Source organism: Heliangelus exortis, chromosome 5, assembly GCF_036169615.1.
Source record: "Heliangelus exortis chromosome 5, bHelExo1.hap1, whole genome shotgun sequence".
Classification (NCBI taxonomy): domain Eukaryota; kingdom Metazoa; phylum Chordata; class Aves; order Apodiformes; family Trochilidae; genus Heliangelus; species Heliangelus exortis.
This window is the reverse complement of record NC_092426.1, coordinates 15563182-15582413: the sequence shown is the minus strand read 5'-3', so window position 1 is coordinate 15582413 and position 19232 is coordinate 15563182. Positions and strand designations below refer to the sequence as shown.

The 19232-nt window shown below is 40.3% G+C and overlaps 1 protein-coding gene across 3 annotated transcripts in view; it reads right to left on the bottom strand.

Moving 5' to 3' along the window:
- The window catches only part of ITPK1 (inositol-tetrakisphosphate 1-kinase), a 154360-nt gene that overhangs the window by 101566 nt on the left and 33562 nt on the right, over positions 1 to 19232 (bottom strand). For 2 of the 3 annotated variants that reach the window (XM_071745732.1, XM_071745731.1), the window contains exon 3: positions 7760 to 7784. The exons of the other annotated variant lie outside the window; for it this stretch is intronic. In XM_071745732.1, coding sequence (XP_071601833.1) covers positions 7760 to 7784 — 25 coding nt within the window. The remainder of the gene's footprint in view (positions 1 to 7759; positions 7785 to 19232) is intronic. 3 annotated transcript variants of the gene reach the window in all.

Sequence of the window (19232 nt, the reverse complement as noted above, 5' to 3'; positions counted from 1 at the left end):
TCCAAGCTCCCTCCTAATCTATGGGAAGAAAGTTAACTCCTGTTCTCAGCCTTCTTCTCTTTGAAAAAAGTTTTTCCAAAAGGAGGGAGTCTATTTGCACCACTGGCTAAGGGACTGCTCAGGGCAGATCGTACCTCTAGGTAACCAGTGACTACTCTGATCCATTTACTAACTGTGGCTGACCCACCCTTGGTCCTGGCATGGCCAACACAGAACCACACTTATCTCATCTAGGAAGCTGCAGCAGCAGCAGCAGCCTTTTTGATAAATCATGTAAGGGAAGAGCAACCGAAACCAGAATTGATTTACCACAGGTCTCACATTTTCCATAAATGTGATTTCTCCTCACTTTGGAGAAACTGTGCTTGTAATAATCTAAATTTCTCCCAGCTCTCTCCTTTCTTTCTCAGACTGAAGTCCTATACTCTAAGCTATTAATTGCACTGCTTTTTGTACCAGTGCCAAATTGCCTTTAGCAGTAAGTATTCTCAACTACTAGATAAAGACAATAATTAAAAATAATTTGTCAGAAAGTCCATGAGTTTATTCCATCAATATGCTAGGTCAATATGAAAGATACTGCAAAATAAAAAACAAAAGCACAGAAAACATCTGTAGAATGTGCAGAAACCCTTTCTGGCTGATCTTCCTACCTTTAGACATAGAGCAAAAAGATGTCTACATTGGCACCAAAATAAGAAAAAATAGATGTATTCCTTTCAAAAGAAATGCAGAGTTAAATTATAAGTGTTCTTTCTAGATAAAGAAGGCATTCTTAAAAACACAGTGCTCCTTGGAGGTGAAAAAAAAGGGGGCAGGGGGAAGAAGTTGAGCTGCACTGATTAATTTGAAGCCACTGCATTTTTCTGCTATAATTTTGTTAAGATAATCAGGTTCAGGAAAATACTTTCAGGTTTTGATGTGTTTGAATGTGCTGTTTTATAAAGGGGCAGCTGAAGTACATATGTTAAGAGTTTCTCTAAAGACCAAACCTAGAAAAACTTAAGAAACTTTAGGGCCTAAGCAATAGGTTTTACTGGAACCCCATTCAAACTTGCAACATGAATACATTTATCTCATTTATTTGTGAAGTGACAGAAAAGCAAACAAGCATGCAGTGATCTCCAGATACAATTATCTCACGTCACAGCTAAGATCAAAGGAATAAGTAACTTTTGCAGAAGCTGGAAGAGCCAACAACATATACTAAAAAGATTTCCTCAAACTCCACTCAGCTTCTGCAGCACCTCTGGAAGTTCAGACCTACCAGAACCCTCACTGAGGAAGGCAGGTATACAAATAGTCTGCTTTACTGTGCTAATGATATTCTCTCTATAAGGCTTTGTTAGAAAGCAAGCGAGTCAGAGGTACGATGGACATGAGTCATTGCACCCAAAGGAACATTTGCTGTCCCCATGGAACTGATCCCCAGAACTGAAGAGAAGGTTACAACTGCTTTCATAAGAATGAGCTTGCAGCTCTGCCTGAGCAGAAGTATTGCATGATTTCACCCCCAAATCAGACAAAGAATGGGGCATTCAGCTGGGAGAGGACACCTCAATAGTAAGGGATAAGAGGTACAGTCACCCTTGGCATTACATCATATTAGCTCCCCATCCTTCCTACTTCAGTAAAAAAAAACTTCAGAAGAAAAAGCTAAAAGAGCTACGTGCATGTTTGTACTTCAACACAGACATTGCACTTTCAGCAAACTGTGAATGAGACTGGCTGGTTTTAAAATAAGGCATTTAATGAGTTACATGTCTCCAAACACTCCATTTACTCTGCTTTGATACCATATTGCAGCACCTGCATCCACTGAGACAAACAATCCTATTGTTTAATGCATCCCAAAATCAAAGCCTGGTCTTTCCTGGCCTATAGGCACCACTGCAGTAATCATGATTAATAAAAGCAACGTCTAACTGACATTTTGTGCACAGACTGGGAATGCATGCTGCAAAATATTCCTAGTCAAAAAGAGGCAAATACAGAGTTTTACTACCCAGCATTTCTGTCGAGGTCTTTTTTTTTTATCCATACTGTTTTTTAAGAAGGGATTTATGAAGCTTCTCAGATACTTCTCTGAACTGCAAGGACACTTATGACATCCTGGTTTCCAGCCTTTAGCACTGTTAGGAATCCCTGCCTCATCACTACACATCAAGTGGCCAGGAGAAGACAAAGGGGCTGGGCAGAGCTGGCTCCATGGGCCAAGGCAGTACAAGGTCAAACCTGACAGCCATTCATTATATATTAGTTGTAGGTTTCTAAATCTTAATAATGTTTTTACTCACCCAGGTGACTTCTGCAAGTCACTGTGGAGCCCACACCTCTTCCAGGCCACTGGGATTCACAGTCAAAAGAAAGCAATCAAACCCATTAGTGAAAACTCTAAGCCACAAAAATTTCTTTGTGGTTCTCTCATGCCTTCACCAAGACTGAAAATAAATCAGATCTGAATGTATTTTGATTTGTTTGGCTTACTCTGTCTAATTTTTTAGACGAAGTACTTATTTATTTAATCTGCTTAACCCACATGGTGGAAATGTTCTGTAGTTTTTCTTCCCTGCCCCAACAGATGTGCATTATTCTTCTTCCCCACTGGACCAGAAAGGGCCAGGCTGTACCTAACTGGCCAGCCTGCTGATGCAATACACAGCAGCATGCCAAATGCATCTCTCCTTCCATGGGAACCTATGCTTCATTCCTGCTGGGCAGTGCTGCTGCTTAGGTACCAAGAAGGTCTCACATAGAGGGATCTTCCACTGGGAAGGGCAGAGAAAGGATTCTGCCTGGTATTTGTTCTTCCCCAGCCCTGCTATTTCTGGGGTTGAAGCCGAGATTATTAGCATTTTTCTGGAAGACCACACTTTGTGTGCTTGGCACACCATGCATAGCTCCAAATCTAAGAAGTATCAGGATCTTCTAAATATTTTAACCAGTAACCCTACACCTTCAAGCATGTGCAAAGTACCTAACACAATCCAGACTGGAGTGGGTAAAGGGCTTCTATAATGTCATTTCTAGAAATTCATTCAAGGCAAGGCTGACTGCCATCTTCAGGAGAATGTGAACTTTACTGAGAGCATACATGAGAAAATAAACTTTCTTCTCCCCATACTAGAGAGCAAACTCTTCAACATCTCAACAACCCTGCTTGCTTTGGAAGCTTTCCAGTCACATCTTTCTGTATATGCTATTAGATGTATCTTTTATAAGCTCCTTTTCTCAGTTAGAACATTGTTGCTCCAAGCTTACTCCATTAATACTTCATGTCAAAATAAACCTTTCCACATCTCAGGAAAACAACAGTTCCCTGGCAACAATTAGTGGAAACTGTTGTCACTGGCATTTTACTTTGACTGAAGAACTCAAAAGGGGGGGAAGGGACTGCAATTCTCCTTTGTGGGTTTCAGTAAACCCACAGCTCAAAGGACAGTTTTCTTCTCCAAAGTAAAAGATTTCAGTCTCGATTTGAAGAAAGTTCAGGGGAAAAAAAAGAAAACCAAATCAGTGGCAGAGGCCATTGTAACCACTACAATCAGCTGTTCCACACTGAAAAACTTTGTCCTCCATATCCCACTGCTGTTAAAAACCGTACAGCTTGAAATACGACTAATCCCACTTTTAGAGCCAATTGAGTGGAACATCTTTCTAAGATAAAAAAGAGCATTAGTGTTCATTTGAACCAAAAATAGACACCAAGAGTAGGAAATCTTCGCTATCGGAAAATAATTTAAAAAATAGGTGCAAGAACTCTAGGAGAGCTTGGGCATGGAAGTGCTTGAAATGGCTTTGAAGTTGTGAGAAATATGAAAGCTCCAAACTTTGTCACACAAAGACTGAGCTGGCAATTTGTCAGAGGCCAAAGGGCTGCAGCTAATTATTCTGGATCTGCATAGCTTGTGAAACAAAAATAAATGCATGTCCCCACCAGAGGTACTTGTGATGATTTCCACTTCGCTGCACATGTTTTCAATCTTACAGTTTTCAAACTAAGCCAAGCAGATTTTTCCAAAAAAATAAGGTAGATGGACATGTTCTCTCTTTCCCTTCCCAGCATACATGGTTTTTGGAAGCTGAGTCCTTTGATGGCTAGAGAACCATCAACTTGGAATTTTAAATCTGGCCTATTCTAATTTTGGGGACGGAGGAGTAAAACTGAACAAAACCAAGCTTTTATTAAAATTATGAGCTTTATAAATTATGAGCTTTACCTATTAGAAAGTACACAGGACCCTTCTTTCCTAGCTTCCATTATTAAGTAATTGATTTTATTTCTTTTAATTACAAATGTCTCATCAAACAACCAAAGTGTAACTTTAGAGGCAGTCTTTCCCTTGAAATTCTGATGAAATAAATGATTTAGAAATGCCCCAATGTTAGCATTTAGCTGCAAGTCACCCCAGTGCTAGTGCAAGAACTGCTCTGTCTCAGCCTTGCCAGCTGCTGCCTGCTCAGTCATTGCCTACAGGCCCTGGCAGATGGGCTTTGGTCATGTTTGCCTCCTGTGCAGAGCATCCCCACCCCTCCTTCGGCCACCAGTTCAAGGCACTGCAGTTGAGCAGCAGCTGTGAAGGGTGGGAAGAGGAGGTATGAATCTGCCACAGGAACCACAAGAGCATTACGTTCAGGATACTTTAAATGCAGTCCTAAGATCACATGCAGTTGAACTGGTGCTGTCTTTTATTGGAAAAAAGCCAGGAACACCAATTCCAGCTCAGCTTTCTCTTCCTTTGCCCTGGTCCCCCACAGAACAATGGACGGAGCTCTGTCGGAGAGGGTTCTCAGCACAGCTCCCAACAGTGCTGGGACTGGACACATCCTTCAGTTTTCCTTCCCACCAAACTGGAACAAGAGCACTTCCTTACTTCATGGGGTACAAACAGGTAGGCATGCTAATACAAAAAGCATCCTGACATGGTGGTGAATATGCTTAAAAAAACGAAGCACATGCCCTGCCACCAGGTTTGGGGCCCATCACTACAAGAAGGACACCGAGGTGCTGGACTGTGTTCAGAGAAGGGCAATGAAGCTGGTGAAGCCATGTCACATGAAGAGTGACTGAGGGAAAGGGGATTTTTTTAGCCTGGAAAAAAGAAGGCTGAGGGGAGGCCTTATGGCTACAGTTGCCTGAAAGGAGGTTGTAGTGAGGTAGGAGTCAGTGTCTTATCACAAGTAATAAGTAATAGCAGAAGATGAAATGGCCTCAAGTTGTGTCAGGGGAGGTTTAGGCTGGATATTGGGAAAAATTTCTTCACCAAAGGGGTTGTCAAACACTGGAACAGGCTTCCCAGAAGGTATACCACCATCCCTGGAGGTATTTAACAGACATGTAGATATGGTGTTTATGGATAGTGGATAGCGGTGGATTTGGAATTAGATATGGATATGGATATAGATATGGATAGTGGTGAATTTGGAATTGCTAGATTCATGGTTGGACTTCATAACCTAACAAGTCTTTTCTAAAAAAAAAACAAAACCAACAATTCTATCACTGTATAAGGTAAGAGATACAGTACAGTATTCTGTTAAAAGCCCATACTTCAAAGCCAGAAAGATATTTGTGGTCTTTTTGTAATATAACATTGATATGCAGATGCCCCACTGACCTGTATTTAAGCTGAAGAAAGGAAATTCAGATCCAAAATTTTGCCAGACCATAAGCATGCTACTACTCAAGAGTTCTGCCACTGCTCAGTGGAAAACCAGAAATGAGCTAATCAATTCATGCTCCCAAATGTTTGCTCAGACTCATATTGGCTTTGGAAATTACACCTTTTATTTGATTCATGTTCTGTACTATCTTTCAAGATAGCTTGATGGATTTACTCAGTCGTACTATCTAATGTCGCACATTTCAGGTCCTGTGCATTAACGATGAATTTTCCTTATGTTAGAATTTAATTAGTATTTTTTAAAAAAATCTTTATCACCACACAAGTTGAAAGGATCTTTGTTTTCAAAGTGATGCTTGAATAATCTCTTATAGGTGGACAAAGGGGCATGCCAGTCTAGCATCCTGCTGCCAGTCTTATTCTTCCATTGTTTCTCTTTGGAGAATGTAGGTTTCTCCAGTCAGCAAAAATAGAAAGTGGAACCACTCTTTCTGCTAGAATTGAACCTCTGAGGTCAAACAGACAACTTGAACAAAAGTCACACAGAATGTTAACTGCTGTCTAGCAGCAGCTCACTGATAATCTGTACTGTGCAATTAGCCTTAAAAAAAAACATTGTAAAAGGATAAAAGGTCTAGGTAAAAAACAGAGGACCTTCCTAATCCCTCACTACAAGAAGTCACAAAGGTGCTTATTTGAAGACTTCCCTTCAGTAGGAGGAAATTCTTTCCTGCTTTTGTGCAACATTTTTGAAAAAAAATAATCTGATGTTCACAGAAGTCAGCACATGCCAGCCCATCATGCTTGCTATCTGGAAGCCAGTAACTGACTCACCTTTCTAATCACTAATTACTGGAAAAGCTATTGGATTTTAATACAAGGGGTTATTATTAGACTAATAGCATCCCCTAGACAGTGACAAACAGCTCTCTCCCTGTGCTGTTTGAGAAGCTGTTCTTCACAAATGTTGGTTTATGTTTATCAATCTGGAAATGCTATTATCACAACTGATGAAAGAATCTGCTCTTTAGCTCTGAGCAACAGGAAGTACAAGTAAGGAAGATGATGATGTAGTGGTGAAAGGGTATTAGAAGTATGGTTAAATGCAGACAGTAAACCCTAAGCACTTTTCCCTTGTGATGTCATGGAGTTCTTAGACAACCACACATACCTGAAAGACACATTCTCCAGTTTAGCTCACAATGAGAATTTTCAAGCCTTTTCTGAGAGTGGATTCTTTGAAAAATCAGGCCATGTTATTTTAATTTATTTTAAGTGTTTTTCTCCTACTCCCTGTTGGTGTTGAGAATCACCTTCCACAAGGGCTTATGAGCAGCCTCAACTATTAGATGACTAATAGCCCATTCTCCTCTTTTCCTCGTTTTCTCTATTAAGGCAGTTTCATCTCTGCTATTGAAATATGAGAAAAAAAGCATGAGGAACACACTGACCACCTTAGAGTACAAAATGAGCACTACGTAAGCAACAGCAAAAGTGAAACCTTTGACACACAGCTTTCCTAAGTACACAAAATAAGCCAGAAGGAATGATTCCCCTTTTAGAGCTACAGTGCTCTATGTTACAGCTGTCATGGTAACACAATTCCTTTCCCAATTCGCCATCATTGTTTAAGTAACATCTTGTGTGAAATGTGACCATTCAGACCTAGGAAACAACAAATGTAGCCAACACCTGAACTTATCTGTAGATGGGCTACAACTCAAAGGCACACGAGTATCATTTCTCTGCTTATTGGATTACAAGACCATTCCTCTGCTGTAGCTTTTTTCAAAGGCAAGCTCCTGTTTCTGTTAAGCATGACTGTGTGTGAATGCAACACAGACTAGCATTGCCTAATCAACTATCACATCGTATTAATTAACATACACAAGAAAAGCCTAACTGCATCCCTACATTCACCAGGGCACCTGTTAAAACTAAATGGGTTCAACACATGCTTCACAAAAGAGGGATCCTCTTATTCAAAAAACAGTAACAGTAGCATAGAATTGAATGGAATATAAAAATAACTAAACCTAGGTCATGCTGACATCTACATGACAGCTTTTAAAATCAATAAATCTTCTGAATAAGAAAATAGAGGGGAAAAAAATTCAAATTTAGTTTTTACTCACCTGTATTACTTCTACTCCTCTTTTCCTGGAAAAGAAAAGAAACAAAAAAAAGGAATGGTTAATGTTAAAATTGTGGGGAAAGTGTAAAACCAAAGACTAATGGAAAAGGGTTGCTTTATATACAAATGCAGACAATAAGAAACTGCACTAGTGAACCTGATTCAAATTCAGAAAGGCACTTGTTCAGTTCTATTCTCTGCTTAGGAAGCACTTTGGCAGCTTCTGAATCATGGCCTCAGAAGTGACCCAAGATGCATACTAAGCAGCTGCACCACTGGGACCAATGCAGCTGCCAGGTGAGCAGAAGTAGGAAATGGGTGATGTTAGGGAGTGAGCATCTCAATTTTAGTCAGTTGGACTTTGCTCTTCATTTCTTGTCTGCCCTCAGAGTGTGCAAACTACCACACCACATTCCACATCTTTGATTTGGATCCAAAGATATGTTTCCAAATGCCAGAGAGAATGCACACAGCACCTGGCTGCCATTTATCCTATTTACAGTCTTGTTCTACCCCTGTGATCTTGTACAGAATGCTTCCCAGAGCTATAGATGCACACATACACGCACACGCACACACACACACACACACACAGTGCCTTGCATTAGTTGTTCTTGCTTGAAAGTCTGACCAAGAAACTTCTAAGCAGTCCCATGGCTTGTTGTCATCACAAGCACAGAGATACCTAGGCTGGCTCCACAGACTGGCTCCTGCAAACAGGTCATGGAAGAGGACAAAGAAAGGGTACAGGCACAGGTCAGGCTCAGAACAGAGAGCCTGCCCTGCAGCTGGAGCACCCTGCCTATATGTGTCATCCCTATGCAAATCCATTTCAGATACATCCTCTTATATCCACTGCTCAAGGCAGATGAACCATTCTGGAAGCAGTGCCTCAAAACCACAACTATTTAAAACTCCAGCTGGTGATTAGTGCTGCACTGTGTCAGATGGACCTAACTGTGCTGGAGTCAGAAGAGACAACAACCTCTACACGGTCTAGCTGTGCCCAAAGAAAACTAATAAATTACACAAGGAGCTATGCAACCAAACATTGATAGAATCAATCCCATAAAGCAAGAATGTTTCGTTGTCCCAGCCCAAGCAAACATTGAGCTACAGGCTGAGATGGGACCCAGTGAGTGCATCAGCCCCCAGTGCTGTGGTTTCCTTTAGGTAGAGAGGGACACACCAGGTATGTGACCAGGGAGCCATAAACAGTGTGCTGTGATACCCAGCTCTAGATGCTGGGACACTAGAAAGCACGATGCCTCGTGGCTTAAACAAGTCCTTAGACTTCAAAGATTTGCAGCCACTCTAGCAGGAGCACAGTTCTTATACTTGGGGTTTGCCAGAAAGGCCCCACCATCTGAACACTTCTTTAGCCATACAGGGAATAGCTGTAGTGATCCTAAAGCACCAGGGTTAAGAGACTGGAGAGCCCTACTAATTATACACCAAGATGCTGTGAACTCCAACTGGTAGAACCAATTTATGCAGATCTGCAGAGATACTCTGCTGATATGAGAATTGAGATTCAGGTACATACAGCCAGACAATGCTCAGTCATCACATCTGACAAGTTATCAAGCAAAACAAAACCATTTCTGCCCTAGTCTGTAGAGAACTCAAACCTTGGCACAAAGCCCAGCAATTCCTGCTCTATGCCACCCTCACCATATATGCAGGCTATTTAAATATGTTTTAAGCTCCTTAGTTTTAAGGCATAGAAAATTTTAACTTAAAAATCAAAAGTCTCAGCAAGCACAAGACAGGAATCTCTCTTCCTCATTCCCACTAACTCCATATATGAAAACCAAAGACCCCTTCTGGGGAGGTCAGAGAGAAGGGCTGCCTAACTCTGCCCTCAATGCTTTTCTATCTAAGAGAGTCTGTGTTGTTGTCCACAGTTGAAACTGCTGCATACTACTGAATACACAATGGCTCCTCCAGTTTTCAGCCCAATACAGTAAGTCTTTCTTTTGAGAGGCCATTACCAAGATGCCCAAAGGGACAGGCGATCAATCAGCATCTATGACACAAATTGCTCCCTTCCTCCACTTTACCAGCCTGGAGTTTCTATGGCCTAGAAACAGCATGCAATTCACAGTTGGAACAGAGAGCTGTCGTTGCTCAGCAAGGAAATTAAAAAGAAAATTAAACCAAGAAACTCTTGCAGAAAATTTCAAAGCCCTTGTACAGATAACAATAGCCTGCAAGTGGTGGGTGATTAGTATGCTGCCAGTATGGTGTGGGAAGCATTGCTGCAGACCACTGGCCAGATGTGTTCCAACTGCCTTTTGACAAGAAAACCCAAATCTCGCAGAGGAAGAGTTAATGGCCACACTGTTGAAACCATGAGTTTCATACGGCTAAGCAAGATAAAATAAGAAATATTAGGTGGGGAATGTTTTTTTGTAAAGTAGCGCAGAAGCCTTCTCAGAAGCATTCCAAGTATTGTAAGCTAAAACTTAAAATAACCGAAGCAGCTACATTTTTGCTACGTCTGCCCTAGTGTAAACAGAGCAACTCAAAACTGCCATTGAAATACACCAGGCTTCACACAGAACTGCTCCAGAGCCCCTGGAAGGAGAGATGCTCCAGAACCTCTGGAAGGAGAGATGCTGATAGCAAGGGCTGCACTTTTTACCATGCCTGCATACACATTTTGTTCTACTTGGAAGAAAAATACTTTCAAGCTGGTTGCCAAACCCACTTGAGAAAGACTCAGACCAAAAGCTTTCTATACCTCCTCTCAAAATGGACTTTGCAAATTCACTGAGACTTACGGACTATCCTGCCCCAGCAGAAGGAAAGAAGCCAGACCAGAACATGAGCAGGGACAGGAGGGCTGCCTGCCTTTTGGTACGATGTCACACATGCTTAAAAAGCTATGGGAAGGAGAAAGGTTGGCTTGTAGCACTGTCTTCCCCTCTGTCAGAAGGAAAAAGGGGGTCCCCCTGTAGTTACCTGAAACATGGGAACTTTTTAGACTTAAGCCCAGGGGACCAGAAACCACAGAAGCAAGCATATTTTGAGAATTAGTTATTTTGTGAAAAATCATCTACCAAAATAGCTTTTTTTGAAAATAAGTTATTTTTAAAACACAAGTTATCCAAACAGCCAGACATCAAGCAACCATGCACCTCAGTTCTGGCTGGCATTAGCTGACTCTCTGCCTTGAAGATTTCCTAATCAGGTGACTCCAGGCTTTTCAGCCAGGCACGTCAGTTGCAGGCACAAGTTCAGGGCAGCAAGACAACTCTTACACAACCAAGTGTGCAATGCCATCTACCCACACTGTCTCACGTCACATGTGACAGAGCTTGGGGATACACATGGAAAGAAAGCTGATCCTTCACATGAGGAATTCTAGGACCCTCAAAAAATAAACAGAGAGAACAAAGCAGGCTGTGGGCCACAAGCAATTCTGCAACTAGGGACTGTCTGTGTGGGACACCCGATGGAGACAAGGAAGTTGTCAAATTAACTGCTCTGGAAGTCTGACAGAGCCATGGACCAATCACTACCCCTTCACATGATGTTTAAAAAGCAAGTAAGAAAAATAAATCACACAGCTTGAAGAACATTCTTTTGTATTGTTTCTTTCACATAAAGATAAGCTTTAACCATGCAGAGACATCCACCACAGGTGCACTTAACATACACAAGATACCGTGACAAACTTCTCCTTCAGTGCAAACCACAGAAGCTTGTATAGGTAGAGGACTGAGGCTCAGGCACAAGCAGCAAACTGTAAACTGCAGACAAGCCTCACAGATAAGAAAAAAATAATTAAGGGATACAAGAACCTGTCCAGGATTGGCAGAATGCTTCCAGAGCTACCAGTGCCTGTTTCAAAGATGTTGTCTCCCAGGGGTGCTATTTCACTTGGAGTATTGATCTCTACTCTTGTGTCCTTTGTGGTGCCATCCATGATGAGTTTCTTCTCATGGAGCTTGAAATCAAGCCACAGCCTACCAGAGGAAGGATTCCCATTCCCAGCTGATACAGGCAATGAGCTACACAAAACCCATGGGAAATCTCTTCTTCTGAAGGGGAAAAGGACGATTTATTTGTATTTCCCTTTTCCCTCCAAAGAGGCAACACAACTGGGTCAGAGAGACTGCATCTGCTGCCTTTCATTGAATAGATGTTTGAAAAATGGTCGGTTCTAAACTATATTCCCAGAGCTCACTATTTTTAAAATATGCTTCACTCCAAAGATAATCTAGACAGCTCTTGTGCTCCCATCATCAGCCCAGGAAAAACTGCCAGAAATATTCTGGGACAAAAGAGAAGGAGGAAAAGTGTTTTGTAAAGTGTTAAACCTAAACACCTGACTAACAGCAAAGCTTCAATGTCTTAAAGGGCATGGCATGCCTAAAGGTATGGAAATCTATTTAGCGGTAGCACAAATTACTGACTGCTGCTCCTGTTGTTCACTTCCTTCAGCACGAAGTGCAGATGAATCTAACACTGCAACATTTAAAGGGAAAACAGAAACATGTAACTAACCACTGCATTACCCTGCAATACCAAATAAAACCCAGAAACTTGTTATGACTTATTAGTTCTACACATGACACCAGAGAACAGCTCCACTGGATGATGCAAGCTTCACCATTTGCAACAGCAATTTAAATGATTACCACACAAGTCGACTTTATGTTTAACTTAGAATGATGTATGGATTTAGAGAAGAATGCAATAGCACATTACTAAAAGCACATTAATTGCTGTTTTGGAATTGCTGTTTTACCATAGCCTCCAACTATGTAGAACAGTTAATTTTGGAGTGGTTGTTTTTTTTTTTTAAAACATCCAAAGTAAAGTTTGGACTAATTCCCCAGAACATGGAGGATCTGAATATTATAGTGAGTGACAGTTAAAAGACAATATTACTATCAGGGTGTATATGACAGGCATGGTTAAATAATTAAGTAATATTTTTGCTGTCTAGTCTGAGTGACAGATTAAAAAATGCCAAACAGAATTCACAATTTCCAAAGTAAAAGGCAGGTTTTGATACTGTTTTAATAGTCTAAGAAGTTACTAGTTCATGCAGTGAAGTTAATTTTCTCACACAGGACATTTCATCTCAAAAAAAGCCCATGTAAAAACATAGCATATTACAATAAAGTATTGCTCTGATATAAAAAATAAAAGCATTTTCCCCAAAAAACAATACATTGGCATCAATGGGAATTCTATAAATATTAATGCATCAGAGCAAAAATCTTTGGCCATTAAGACTTTCTGCCACACTGAAATTATACTGAGGAAGATACTGAGGAAGTCAACAAAAAATAACAATGAAAAGCATGAAAACAACAGCAATACTGACCATCCACAACCTTGCTGACAGCCTTTTCCTCCTCCTGGCACAAAGGCAAGTTCAGCTCATTTGCCTTAATTTTTCCATCAGCAGAATACCATGCATTCTTGTTATTAAATATTTGTGACGCTTTTAAAATTATTTTTTCATCACTGATGGAATCCACCTTATTTTCTACCAGGGAAGCAAACAAGTGGCAAAGCCAGCACAAGGGTGAGGGGTGCCTGCTGTCTGGGAGACCTGGCTCACAGCTGCAGCCATCAGTATACATTGAACTTAATCAAGGGCATCTGAAACATGGCAAGACTCCATTGCAGCATGAAGAGCTGATTTTTCTGGTTTGTTTTTTTGTTAGGTTTTTTTTTGAGTTTTTTTTGAACTAAGACTATCAAGCAGACAATTATTCAGAATTAATTTTGCCAATTTATATCAAACTATTTTTTCCTTTCAGCAACCTTTTCTGTTTCTGTAGCCAGTATTTTGGAAAGATTTATGACTGAAATTGATCAAAAATTGGCATTTGCGAGACAGAGTTCTCAGTTTTTTCAGTCTCTTTGTAAAGCATCATTGATTCACAACAAAAGGGAAACTGAAGTGCAACTTCAAAATCCAGTAGGTAGAGACAATGTAGAATGGGGTACAGAAGGTCTCACTTGAAACTCTTATGTGGTCTTTCAATGGGCTGAATGAAAAATAAGACATTGGGCTGCTACAGAGGACCTTTTAAGTAGCAAAAAACCCCACAAAGGGTAGCCACATAAATGTATTTCTTCCACATTTTTATAAACAGGGAATGGTCCAAGCAATAGAAGCCCTCATACCACACCATACATTACAACACCACGATTTCCACACCACCACTCCCTTCACACACAACATTTGGTAGACCCACCTGATCATCTCCACATCTTCAAAGCATTATATTATCCCATTTACAGCTATAAAAGAGTTCTTAAGAGTGCTGTAGGAGAACAAAGTGCCCCAAAATGGACTAGAAATACAAGAGGATCCTGGTAGGGTAGCAGCAGCAGCACTCTGGCATTCAACAGCAGCACCACAATGCTTCCCCATGCTGCAAATTCCCAGCACAGAACACACAAGATTACACCAGCATCTCCCAGCAAAGATTCAGCTAGAAGCTTACTAACGCCCTGTGCTGCAAGAACAATGCCAAAGTGAAGCATCCAACATAATGACTTCAGAGGGTTAAATAGGAGGGAAGAAAAAGCCATGAAAGAAAGAAACCAGACACTGTAAACAGAGGAACTGTAGAGAAAATAAACTGCCTTTATTCACTAAATATTAAGACAAAGCTTCAGTAATGGTTTAATGAAACATTACAGGACTACAATTTTCTGCATTAAAAAAAATACATATTGCAGAAATAAATTCTGCATTTCCCAAGTTTAAAAAGCCATTAAATCAGTAAATACAAATGTAAAAGGATCTGTTTTCTTTACAAACTAGGCATTTAAGATGGATCAGTGCTGCTGAGCTCTGCCAGACTCTTTTCTTGGAAATAGTGACCCCAGGTTCTGGGAGCCTATACTCACTGCTTTCCCAGCAAGGATACAAAACCTTTAAGCAGAGTCTCTTGAGAACAAAACATGCAGTGCCATCAGTGGGAAGAAGGAATGATTAACAGTTGAACAGAAAAATTATTAAAAGCAATGAGTTACTCATCCTACCAGATATTGAGTAACATATTTAGCACCTGTTGACAATTACAAGCAATTGGGAAGGGTTCAGCCACAGGCTTATACTACCAGACATTATCAGATTCAGTTCCTAGCCATGGCAGGCACTCATGCCATGTGATCTCTTTATAAACTTATTAAAATCCATCTTCAAACCATGCTGTTTTGGCACTGTATCTTCCACTAAAGGACATTAATTTCCAAAAGGTCAGAACCCTTCAAATTTGCAGGCTAAATTGCTCCAGCATAATTCTTTGGCTTCAATAAATTTCTTGCATCCTTAAGCACTGCAAAGAGCACACGCGTCCTCTCTGCTCACAGCTCCCTTTGTCTCCTCACGTCCCTGGTCATCCCACTTAATACTACCCTCTGCAAAAAGCAAATACATGACCCATCCCTTCTGAAAGACTTTCTAAGGTCACAAGGCACTGATGATGACTGAAAGAGACCTGAAAAGAGGCAGCAGAATGAAATGGCAGAAGACATTATCCTTTCCAGGAACAGATACAGTATTTATCTTTTATATGTGTAGATACTAAACTCTTACTGCAGAAGCTATTAAGAGGCTTCTAGAAACATAAGAACACATTTATATTTTACAACCAAAATGAACAATAACCTTACACTAACAACTTCATTATCTGAAGGATGCTTAATATTGCATACTTGCTTTCCAGTGCCATGATACGTTCAGTTCGCTGTCACATCGAGACAGATGTTTTCTGCACATATTGATAAAATTTGTTGGCAATATAAAATTTTAAAGTGCTTATGGTTATTTTCTGAAGTCAATCTTCCAAAACTTTACATTTTATATCATCCATAGCAAAACTCCTCTCATAATAACTTAAGGCAGCAGTTACTATTAGTGACTTTTCATATTGAATTACAGAACAAGTCACTAGTCAGCAAGCAAGATTTTACAGTCTTCCATTTTCCATTGCCAGTGGAGTCCTAGAAATCAGGTATGCAGATAATCTTCTTCATCAAGGGAATCTTCACACAACTTGGGCAAGAAGGGAAATCCCCTATTCACTAAGAGTTACATGTGCTAGCAGACTGGTATTTTGTTTACTTCCAACTTTTCAGATATTGCAAAATTTCAGGAATAAGTGAAGTAGAAAGGCATTTGCGACTGCTCTAGGACTAAACTGAAATGCAAGGAAAATAAAACCATAGTGAAAGACTCCACTAAAAAGCTACCCACACTGAAGCTGGAAGGACAACTTGCATTGTCTCAATGGATGAAGATTTCATCAGTGTCATTTTTGTTTAACACTAGAATTGCTCCAGCCTGAAAGCTAATGGGAAATGGATACTTCCATTTCTCTCCAGCACCAATGGTGGACCTAATAACCAAGTAAGAATTTCCAGTTTTTATAGACTATGTTAACAAGAGTTCATCTTCCACAGTTGTCCCACTAAGCCCACACTGATGCTCCAAGCCAACCAACACAGAAAAAATACTACACTTCTGTCGCTGACAGTTCTCTGAAACCTGTTTCATCACCTTTTTCATTTCAAATAAGAGAATACCCAATGTGCTCCAGAAGAACAACGTAACAGTAAACTACTGCTCAAAATGGGATTAGAAAGGGTTGCCAGGAAACACCATTTTAAGAAAGTTAACAATGAATTGGGATGGTCAATCATCAACAGTCAAATGAAACAGCACTAAAGACACATTTGGTGAAGCTGTTGACAATTAACTGGAAGTATCTATTATCAGCAAATATCCTGAACAGCTACAGCTGTGGCTACAGCTAGAAGGTTTTTTTCATACTGAAGCTCCTGAAAGGACTTAGACAAGTGCACATTCAGCTACAAAACTTCTTTAACTTGAAAGCACAGGGCTGCAGGTTCAATTCAGGGTTAAAAGTTTCTCCCCTACAAAGTGTCACCATCTTATCACCATCCTTGTCCAGGCATGGAGAACTAGATGCACACAAATCCTGCAACGACAGCCTGACACAGCTTTACATTTATATTGCATACTAGCTGCATTTTCATGCCCCTCAGTAAGCTTTGTCCAGTCATGTGCAGAATTCCTTCTGCCTTTGCATGGATCTAACTTTATGCTCAGACAGTTCTCAAACCAACCAACTAACAGAATAAGTTAAATGCTGTTCTCCTAGACTGAGATACCATCACATCCAAAGTCACTTTAAGTACCACTCCTCTGAACTCCACCAATTGTTAGCTTCTGCACTGCTGCTAAGCAACATCAGTTCTTGAACAGAAAGGTTCACCAGTAAATCCTTTAAAAGAAAGGTTGGACCAGATGACCCTTGAGGTCCCTTCCAACCTGTCATTCTATGATTCTATGAAGATATATTCAAAGTTTTTTTGGCTTTTATTTGGGAAGTAGGGACAGCATACATTTTTGCTTCATTTGAACAGCATAGAATCCCAATGTCTATTTAAACACCCAGAAAACTGTTCCATTAGTGGTTTTAGACATAAGCACTACCAGTCAGATTTAGGCATTAAGTGATTCTTCTTTATTATTGCAGGTAAGCCACCCAGATCACCAGAACTGTCTTACCAAAATTAATGCAAATGGCATGGTTACCAGCTACCAAGCCAGGTTAGAGAAAGAATACAGGGCTTTGGGCTGATAAAATAAATCTAGCTATATTTATCTATTTATCTCACTAGTATCTAGAGAAGGGTTTTCAGATTAAATATATTTACATCATGTCCTACATATAAACCTTCCCAATGTCCCCCTGCTCTATTTAGGCAGGAAGAATTCAGCCTGAAGAAGCTCAACACACCTGATAAGCTAACCTACATGCATAACCCTATTGACAGCAATTGTCTTTTCTTTGGAAGAGCGAAGAGGAAGAACACAAAAGGAGACAAAAGGTGAACTGGTTTGATCTCTCTAGCACATGTAACAATTGTAAGTGCCCAGCCTGCCCAAGCCTACAGCAAGCAGACTTTCTGAAAGCGTTTGGCAATTGCCCTCTGAAAATCTGATCCCTTCAGGACTTCTCTTTGCCTTAGGTATCTGCCAGAGTCACCTCCAATAATCTCCTTGGTTGTGCTTGCACACAGCTGTCTGACAAAAGACACTAGAGAACAATACAGAACACTGTATTACAAATAATCATTTACTAGAACCATTACCTACTGTCTGTCTTAACTAGATCAGAATCCCTCCAGGCAGTACATTCATAAAGGATCCCACACCTTCCACCCAGAGAACTACTACAGCACTTCATGGTTCCAGCAAAGAAATCAACTCTGATATCAGAAAACGATTCAAGAAAGCAGTGTGTAGTCTTCAAGACTCTGAAAAGTTTGCAGAGACATTGTGGGTCTCCTACCAAGTTGATGCTCACCGTATCAAGACCACTTTGAGGCATTTGTTCTAGCAGCATAGAGACTTTTAAGAAGAAATTTTGTCAAATTCCTTGAAATCCCAAGAATATGTGGGGGAAAATCTTCTGCAGGTCACCTTTATATAACAGAGAACAAACACACACCTCTACTCTGCTAAAACTAAGGGGCACAGATAGAAGAGCACGTCTGCCAAGCCAACATTCATCTAGAAACGGCTTTTAATCCACTAATCCTGAAACAAAATGCTGTAAATCTACTGCAACTTTCACAGACTTTGGCAAAAAGCCCTGAATGGACTTTTCAGGAGTTTTTATAGAGGCCAGACACCCACTGAGACATACATGAGAAATGTGTAATACACAATTTTTTCTTTTTTTTTCACTTCTTGGATCTCTAGAAAAGACTGGGCATTTTTTTGACAGAAATTAGAGACATATTTATGTTCAGCAACTTGTCATACAAAAATGAGTTTATTCATCTCCAGCCAGGCTTCAAGTAAGATATATAGGTGTCTGGAGCTTTTTTTTTCATGCAGAATTTCACTACACAAACAAGAGAAAGTTAATGCAAGAAATTGAGCAGTCTAGTCACAGAATAAAACTGACTGCAGATTTTTTTTCCCTCTTCCATAAGGGATGGCTCAAATGTTTTGGCACTGTCCGACACCAAAATCACCCCCAAGTTTCATTAGCACTTCTGCTTTCTTGTCTCCTACACTCACCAAGTGACCACTGTTTGCACAGGCAAGGAACAATTTTTTTTTATTTATTTATGGCACTAGAGTCATAGATTTATAGTAAGAACTGATACACAAGAGTCTACAAGGAGAAGTTACTGTAAGCAACTATACACACTATCACAGATAACCAATCCAAAGTTTCATCAGGTTAAAAGGACATCTATGGAAAAGGTTTAGCAGGAAATAATTACAGATGTTCTTATTAATATTTTCTTCTCAAACTCTGTATCGATTTAGGCTCAGGTAACTCATCCAGTAAGCTTCTGTTTTGATTGCTCCCTTTGAGATCTATTTCAAGCTTCAGCCTTTAGTCTGAGGCACTTGTGAATGCTGCTGTTATTTTTCATAAAACTGG